The 9,053-nt window shown below is 50.4% G+C and overlaps 1 protein-coding gene across 3 annotated transcripts in view; it reads right to left on the reverse strand.

Moving 5' to 3' along the window:
• The window catches only part of ATP10A (ATPase phospholipid transporting 10A (putative)), a 232,974-nt gene extending 225,406 nt beyond the window's left edge, over positions 1-7,568 (reverse strand). For 2 of the 3 annotated variants that reach the window (XM_023539688.2, XM_003420644.3), the window contains exon 1: positions 7,132-7,568. In XM_023539688.2, the coding sequence (XP_023395456.1) occupies positions 7,132-7,568 (437 nt within the window). The remainder of the gene's footprint in view (positions 1-7,131) is intronic. The other variant, XM_023539690.2, reaches the window with a different exon arrangement.
• Positions 7,569-9,053: the final 1,485 nt, after the last annotated feature.

The raw sequence follows: 9,053 nt of genomic DNA on the forward strand, positions 1-9,053 counted from the left end.
AATGCCATCCACTTGTGGTATTTCTATTATAGCAGCGCTAGATAACTAAGATACCTCTCAAAGAGATGGGCTGACACAGTGGCTGCAATAATGGGCTCAAACATAGCAATGATTGTGAGGATGGTGCAGGACGAGGCAGTGTTTCGTTCTGTTGTACATGGGGTCACTATGAGTCAGAACTGACTCAACAGCACCTGTCAACAACTGTCTTCGTTATCTAATTGTGTCCCCCCCAAAAATGTGTGTCGACTTGGCTAGTTCATAATTTCCAGTACTGTGTGATTGTCCACCAGAAGGGGTAGGTGGAGTTTGGAGTTCCTCAAAAAGCTCCATCCCCAGAGCATTGTGGGACCTACTCAGAGCTCACTCTAAGGAAGAAGTCCTATCTCCAGGGCATGTATTGAAAACAATCAGCACCAACTGTTTACCAGTACAACTGCCTAAGGCACTTGGGGCAGAGAAGAACCCGGTAAAAAACTTAAAAGGAAGATGTGGGAAGCAAGATGTCCATAGGGGGCTTTGAAAAGTCTGACATGTTCTTGGTGATTTAGAGGGCTAAGCACATGTTCAGGGCTGTGTGCTCACCCAGGAAAGACCCTGAGGTACTAATAAAGGCTGTAATCTGCAGGAAAATAAAAGAATCCCCCAACATACACACACACAGAGCTTCAGCAGAGGGTGGAAGAAATGCTGGTTCAAGGTATTCAAGGAAATCTCTGACAAATTAGCTAATCACTAAGCTAACTAACCAGAGACTTTGGTGGCCACATACCACAGGGAATACAGCTTTCACAGAATTAGTCCAGGAAAGTCACTAATCAGTAAACATCAACACAATTAAAAAAACAAACCCTGGGAAGGGAGGGGAACCTAACTTACGGAGTTGCCATATTATATCACCTAAAATGTTAAAATTATGAGACATACAAAGAAACAGGAAAGTATCCACCCCATACAGATAAAGAAGCAGGCAATAAAAACTGTCCCTGAGAGGGCCAGATGTTGAATTTACTAGACAAAGACGTTAAATCAGTTATTATAAATATGTTCAACACCTAAAAGAAACCACGTCTAAAGAAATAAAGTAAAGCATAATAACCATGTCCTACCAAATAAGAATACCAATAAAAAATAGAAATTATAAAAAAAAAAAAAAGCCAAATAGAAATTCTAGAATTGAAAAGTACAATAATCATAATGACAATTTTGAACAGATATGAACTGGCAGAATAAATAATCAACCCACTTGAAGATGGATCAATTAAGATTATCTAGTGTGAGAGGCAGAGAGAAAAAGCATAAAACAATCTGAACAGAGCCTCAGAGATCTGTGAGACACCATCAAGTGTACCAAAGTACACATGACGGAAGTTCCAGAACACATCGGATGGTACACAGAGAAGCTACGAGCAATATTCAGACAGTGGAAGGATCAATTCTACAGGACAAGTAACCCAGTTTCTTTAAAATAAATTACAAGGAAAAAAATAAAAAAAGAGAAAGTAGGTTAGACAGGGAAATCAACAGACTACTTAAAAGACATCATCAGCCAATAACAATGGGTAGACCTTATTTGGATCCTGATTCAAACATGCAAACTGGGAAAAAAAATAGGATTTTTATGAGACAGCTGAAAATAAGAACACAAACCAGGTATTTAATAGTATTAATATCTATTAATACTTCAGTGAATTTAGCAGTTTGAATCCACCAGACAGTCCTTGGAAACTCTATGGGGCAGTTGTACTCTGTCCTATAGGGTCGCTATGAGTCGGAATCGACTCGATGGCACTGGGTTTTTTTTTTAATGATAAAAAAAAGTTAGGTGAAAAAATGTTCATTTTTTTAGGTATGATAATGGTAATTGACTCAATGGTAATGGTAATTCAGTTTTAAAATCTCATTTTTTAAAAGATAAATACTGAAATATTTAGAAATAAATGTCAAGTTTGGGATTTGCTTCAAACAACATGGGAGGGAGAGGAGCTGAGCACAGAGATAAAACAATGTTGGTCATGAGTAACTGGATGATAGGTACACAGAGGTTCATTACATGTCTACTTCATTATATGTTTGAAATTTTTATAATAAAAATCGTTTGCTTTGAGGAGGCTGGCAAGTGGGGGAATCACTACAAATATGGGCTAAGAGCTGGTGGATCTGGGCTCAAATTGTGGTGCTACCACCTACTAACAGGGTGACCATAAGCAAGTTATTTTGTGTATGGTTTCAGTTTCTGCATCTGTGATATGGGATATGAAAACTAATAGGGTTGTTTTGTGAGGATAAGGTAGAGTAGTACATATAAAACATCTGGCCTATATTAACAAGAAAAGAATCACCACTATTGCTGCCCTGTGAGCAAAACTGTCTCTGACAGCAACCAAGAGTTTAAGAAAAAGGAGGGGCTCTTTTTCTACTACGACTAGACCCCAGGATCCCAGTGATATATGACACGTAACAGGTATCAAAAGAAAAACTATTCTTAAAAAAATATATGAATGGCAAAGTTGAATTATGATTCCTGAAGGTTCCCATGGCCTCGTATACCTGCAGTGACACAAAACCAGCTTAAAGAGAACTTGCATTATCTTTGTGCCTTAGTGTCTCCTGGCCTTGTCTTGATGTCTCTGTTTTTGCAAATCTTTTACCCCAAATAAGAAAAGGATACAGTGTTTCCCAGGGGGAAAGGTGTTTCTGTCTCTGGTATCTTTGCTGAACTAGCTGGGGAAGGAACATGCCTAGCAAGGACCAAGGACAAGAAAGAGGAAGAGGTGTGGCCCACCAAGAAAGGAAGGGAAAGAGACAAGGCAGAGGAGGAAGAAGAGGGACAAGGTAAACTAAATGCAGATCCCTGGTAAGAAAAGAAACAGGAGACCTTTGTTCTGGAAGATCCCACACTGTCATTTCCAAAGTTCTTCTGAAACAACAAGTCGTGAAGCACAGGGTAACCAGATTAGGTAGACAACACTGCTAGCTGGGAAAATGGCATGGGAATCAAAGGAAAGGGAAGAGATAAAAGGTAGAGTAATTCCAAAATAAGCATTACTCCCTGACTACCTGTTTTCCCAAAAAATGATGGAAAGGTACCAAGACACACTCAAATCCAAATACGGAGTTCAAAAGATTCAGGAGAGAAGTCACCTCAGGTCATTTCATACAGAAATGCTTCTATTTACATCATCCTGGAGACAAACACTGAAGCTGTCAATAAGAACATACTGAGCTATCATAAGGTGTGTGGAAGAAAAAGGGAAAAAAGAGAAGAATATCTACCATCACCCAGGCCATGGTTTTGAGCAGAGAGATGAAGGCCAAGGCCTATCTCTCTGGGGATAAGAACTACGACACCTTCCCAAGTCCCTGGGGTCAGAACCTGAAAGGTTGTGTGGAACTGGGGCCCAGCACCACCATTTTACAAATTAGGTAATGAAGGAGGGCAAGCAAGGAATGTGACTTGTCCAGGGTCCCATGGCCACAAATGGCAGGACGCAAACCCAAGCCGAAGTCTCCCTCCTCAGGCCATGCAGAATACAGTGCCACAGTTTGTTCCTGGTACAATGTTATCCACTTGCCCACATTTTTTCAGGGTTGGATGGTCATGTTTTAAAATAAATGCACTCTTGGTTCCTTCCTCTGCTCACCACTGCGCATGGTGGGACCAGGCTCGAGTATCTGTGCCTTTGACCATGGCCCAGAGGGAGGTGGAGTCTCAGCACCTGGTTTTGCTGGCGCTGAGGAGGTAGGCCAGCGGGCTACCCACCCTGCACCCTACATTCTATACCTGTCCCAACCGAGCACCACCACATGAATCTTAGGCCTAGGCTCTGTCCACTGGGCAGTAGCCACAGGCAGGGCCCCAGGCTGCCCTGATCCCCAGGATCACCTCCCTCTCTTGCTCTTTCACATTGAGAATGTTTTGGAAGGATTTTCCTAAACGCAGTCTGAACTCCACAGGAGGATAAAACGGGTTTGGACACGGAAACAGAGGCCTACCGAAAGAATCTCTGGGCTCATCGGTGATATAGGCCCCTAGCCCCAACCCCCGTGTCCATATCCAGAGACTCTGGATCCTTTGTCTGGAGGCCCAGGAAGCTGCACTTTCTGACATGCATGACAGGTGATTCTCATAGAGGGCCCAAGGACCCTTTTATTAAGAAATGCCATAGGAATACCAGTACCAATAACTGGCACTCTGCAGGCTGCATGTCAGGGAGAAATCTCTCTCCGCACACCTACACCTCACTCTTACACATCATGTGTAAATGTGCACAAATTAACATATTTGCATGTCAACTGGGCAACTGTGCTTGGCAGAGGCTGGCCTCCATGGCACTCAACAGCCCCAGACATACTCCCCTGTGCTTCTGATGCTTCCTGTAGTAACCAAAGGCACCCAGCAAGCTTTGCATTCTTTGGCTGAGAGGCTTGCCCAGTGTGAGCTCTCCGAGGCTGAACAGGAGACAGGAGATCCTGGGCCTCCTATAGCACCTTGTCTCCAAGCACCACACTGTGCCCTGGTCACGCCCTTGAGGTCACATGCCTCCCCCTGTCCTGGGCTCCCTCTTTCGCAGCCCCTACCCTCCCTGTCCTTGCCTGACCACATCCTCCTTGGTCCCTCTTCACAGCCCTGGGCCTCTGCCCCACTCCAGGAGGCCTCTCCTAACGCTGGTGCATCCCTGCATGAGGAGTCCACTCAGTGCCTGGCTTTCCACAGAAGGATTTGCCCCACCGAGCAATGGGTCCCCACAGTCATCTCAAGGGGTCCCGGGTTCCTCCTCCATCCATCTCTTGGGCCTGGCTCAGTGAGGAGTGGCTCAGGATATCCATGCAAGTGGGTGGACAGGGGTAGGTAAGTACAGCAATTGAGCTCCATGCAGCCTAAAAGGCCATCAGCGCCCAAGCTGCTCACCGCTTTTGAGGACATGGGAGGGCTCGGTCATCCACACTGTCACAGCCCAGTCCAGGAAACCCCCATCTCAAACTTTCTGGAACTGGAGGAACTTGACCTGGCTTTCTGAGGACCTTTGAGTAGAAGAGGGGCACTGGGACGGCTGTCCTACAGATGGCTGGTGAGTCAAGTGTGCTGACAGTGTCTGCGGTAGGTACGTAAGAAAAGGGCCTGAACATGAGCTAAGCAGCTTCAAGGAAGTTCCCACTTCGCTGTGTACATGAAATTACCCCCCAGCAATGACTACCTACAAACCCTCCAGGCAGAAGGCTGTTCTCTCCCAAGTAAAACATTCAAGGAATTTGACTTGCAGAACTCCTGAAAGTACCCTCATCCCCAAAAACCCCCCAAGGGCTGTGCTGAGCATTTAGAAATCCATACTGGGGCAGAGGAGAGGGGAGCTGGACAGGCTCCTGTGTGGTCCACAGGGAAGGTGAAAGTTCCAGAACCCCATGATGCCTTACAAGGTCCTAGGCTCCAGAGTCAAGAGGACTGATCTGGGTCCCAACCTGTTCTCCCATCCAGAAGATGGGGGTAATAATAATCCCTCTATCACATGGTTGTTATAACATCAAATGACACAGCAGGTTGAAAACACTTTGCCAACTGAAGGTAAACTATTTCTCGAACACCGAATACTTCTAAAAATGAAGCCACTAGAGCTAAAGGAATATGTTCAAAGACTAATACCCTTGAGCCCCACTGGACTTCTGCAGCGCAGAGGACAGAGGTATGGCTGCAGGAGCCCTTACTCCTGGAACACGGAGGGTGTCTGTAAGGGGAACCCCCTGCCCTCTTCTGCAACTCAGGTGAGCAGCATCCACAGCTTTTCCCCAGCATCCTGCTTGCTGAAAGGCCAACGGGGCACCTCTGAAAGGAAGCAGGGCAGTGTCACTCAAAGTGTGGCCTGTACATAAGAATCACCTCCATGCTAATCAAACACAGGATTCCTGAGCCCAACCCCAGACTTGCTGGGTCAGAAGCTTCGGGCTTAGGGCCTGAGAAATTTATTTTTAACAAGGTCCTCAAGTGATTCTTACATAAGTGTGAGAAGCACAAGCACAGAAATAGTGAACATGCTTTGGAATCCCAGTCCCACTACCATGGCCAAATTACTTACCCGCTCTGAACCTGTGTTTACTCATGCAAAGATGGAATCAAGCACCAGTGCACACACTCATGGTCTTCATCTGAGCTATCCTAGGAGTCAGGGGCACCCATGGCCCTCACCTTTTAGGGGAACCATCTGTCACTGAGAATACAAGAGGCTTTTTACAGGCCACTCATGGGAACCAAGGCAGGACTCGGCTGATGTCCTCCAAAGTGGAGGCCCATCTCAGCTGCTGCACCTGGAGTCCAGGAAAGTGCAACAGAGGGGCAAGATGGGCTGAGCTTTAGATGGAGTCTAAAACCATCTGCCTCCCCATTGGTAAGGCCTTGACAGGGTCCAAGAAAGCTCCAAGACCCATCTGCAGACAGTGCCTCTCTTGGGGTAAGGGCATAAAGGGGGCAGTGGCAGCAGGCATCCCCAGCAGGCCCAGCCTGAGGCCCCAACACTCCCAGGAAGGGCGGGGGGGGGGGCACCAGAACTACACACCCAGGTACTAACTGTGGGCAGAGTCTGCAAATCCCTCAAGCCTCAATCTCTCCATCTGGAAGCTGAGGTTCATTTTAAGGAAATTAAATGGGAAAACATGGACCAGTGCTCAGCTCTGTGGCCTGTTCACTTCTAGCTCAGTGGATGGAGCTGCTGTTATCATCTAGGCCGTCTCTGATCCGAGCGTGGTGGCAGTTAACTCTGCAGTCTCCAGAAGGGGCTGAGCTGCTATCTCGGGCTGAGTTTTATGTTCCCCTGTTGGTTGTTACACATCCTGGTCCATGGGACTTGGCCAAGGGCCATGGCAGGAACTTTAGGCGACTGTGCTCGGGGGAGCATTTCCCTCCTTTTTACTTCTAAGGCAAAGCTGTTGGGGGTGAGGATGCTCAGCTATGGGGCGCCCCTTGTTCTGGTTCAGACACAGGGTTGGAGTGACAATCCGGTCAGGGGAGGTCAGGGGCCGCAAGGTCCTGGGAGCCCCGCGCGCCCTGGAAGGAGTGAAGCCGCTCTCGAGGCCATCCCAGCCCCTCAGGGCCTCTCACCTGTGCCCAGCCCCAAGTTCCAGGGGCTCCCGCCAGCTCACCTGCTGTAGACAAGGCATCCCAGGTGGTTGATCTCGTGGTCCGAGCGGTGGCGGCTGTAGTCCTCCCACAAGTCTTTAAAAGCTGTGACTGCTAAGATGAAGAGGACGGGCGCGAGCGCCAGGCCCGGCTGGAAGGCGTTCACCGCCGGCACGAAGTTGAGCAGCGCAATGAAGACGAAGTACACGTTGGCCAGGCGGTGGAACTGCTCGAACAGGTTCTTGGGTAGGAAGGACAGGAGCGTGTACTTGGTGGTCTTGAGCCGGTTGTCAGCCAGGTGCCGGGAGCCCTTGGCCGCGCCCGCCGCAGGCTCCTCGGCGCTGGGCGGCAGCAGATTGGAACGCACCACGCGCGTCCGGCCCTCGCGGCACCGCCGCCGCCGCCGCCGCCGCCGCGCCTTCTCGGGGGGCCCCTCGGCCGCTGCCGGCTCGCGCTCCATGGCCGCGTGTCGCCGCGCCCGCCCCTAGGTGATCATCGCCAGCTGCCCAGCGCTGCGGCACGGGCTCCCCGCCTGCGGGACGCACGGAGACGGCGGTCAGCGCGCCGCCGGCCCCGCCCGGCCCGCGTCCCCCGCGTCACCCCCGCCGCCCGGGCAGCGCGCAGGCGGGCCGGGCCGAGAGCCCCCTTGTGCGCGCCGCCCCCACGCCCGCTGTCCGACGCGTCGGGCAGCAGCCGGGCCGGGCCGGGCAGACGCGCGCTGCTCCCCTCCGCCGCTCAGCCAGGAGCCCAGAGGGCGGGAAACCCAAAGTGCCTGAGATGGCAACTTTAAAGCGAGTTAGTTTCGTTTCCGAGAAAGATTGGTGGGGTCCAGGAGCAGTGCAGACGCGCGGCCCGCGGAGAGTGGGAGCTGCGGGAAGTGTGGGAGGACAAATCCTGCAGTTCCCTCGCAGCCCAGGACTGTTCCCGCTACCAGACCCGCTTAGGCCCAGACCGGGAAACGGTGCTGGGGGACCTAGGATAGGATCGTCTTGTTGGAATCAGCTAGATTTGACGTCCACATAGGCCGGGGCATGCCAATGCTCGGCGGTTTACATTGCATTTACTGACGGCATCTACTTCCTGGACAGTCCCAGGAAGGCAGGGGTCCATGCCCTAGCAACCTTCCCAGCAGCACCCCCTGTGCAGCAATTCCTATTTCAGAATCAGGTCCCCTGTGAACTAGACCTTTTCTCCTTTCCATGACCTTCATTCCCTTTCCTACTCCCCCAAATGTGAATTGTTAATTGGGGAGGAACACGTTGCTGTAGCAAAGGCAGCTTGGTTTTAAGGTACTTCTACCTCTCCCTCCCCGATGAACTGCAGGACCAAACTATACCCTATGTTCTGAGGTGGCAGTGGTCCAGACAAGTGGCAGGAAAGCTGAGGAGGGTTGTTGGGGGGCAGAGGGGGCTCCAGGAGGGTGAGGCAGAAGTGCCCAGGCAAAGGGTCCCCTCCTTAATCATGGGGGGAGGGGACAGAGAGGGGAGTGGGCTGAAGGTGGGCAGTAGGCGAGCATTCCCCGGGGAAAGCAGAGAGAGCTGAAGAGCCCCAATTTTGCAGTAAGATTTCCCCAGACACACCCAGCTCAATGACTTGCATGTCTGTGCTCACTTTAGAAGAAAAGACTTGAGCATGGGGGGAGGGGAGTCTTTCCTCTGGAAGCCTTGGACTGGGGAGTTTTGTAGGAGGGGCGCTTTGACTCCTTCCTGCCTCTCTGGAGTGGGGAATGTGTTGGCCTAATCCTCCTCTTGCAGGCCAGCTTGCAAGAGGACACTTTCCTGCACTGAGACACTCCTCACCTGCTGAGACCCCCACAACTCCCTGTAACAGCCCTCACTGACTGCCCAGTTTCCTCCCTCAGGTGCCTATAGACCTGCACTTCCCTGTCTCTGTGCAAATCACTGCCTGCAAGTCCCCCTCTCTGTCTGCCCCCCACCCCGTCCTG

This window comes from Loxodonta africana, chromosome 13 (genome assembly GCF_030014295.1).
Source record: "Loxodonta africana isolate mLoxAfr1 chromosome 13, mLoxAfr1.hap2, whole genome shotgun sequence".
NCBI classification, from domain to species: Eukaryota; Metazoa; Chordata; class Mammalia; order Proboscidea; family Elephantidae; genus Loxodonta; species Loxodonta africana.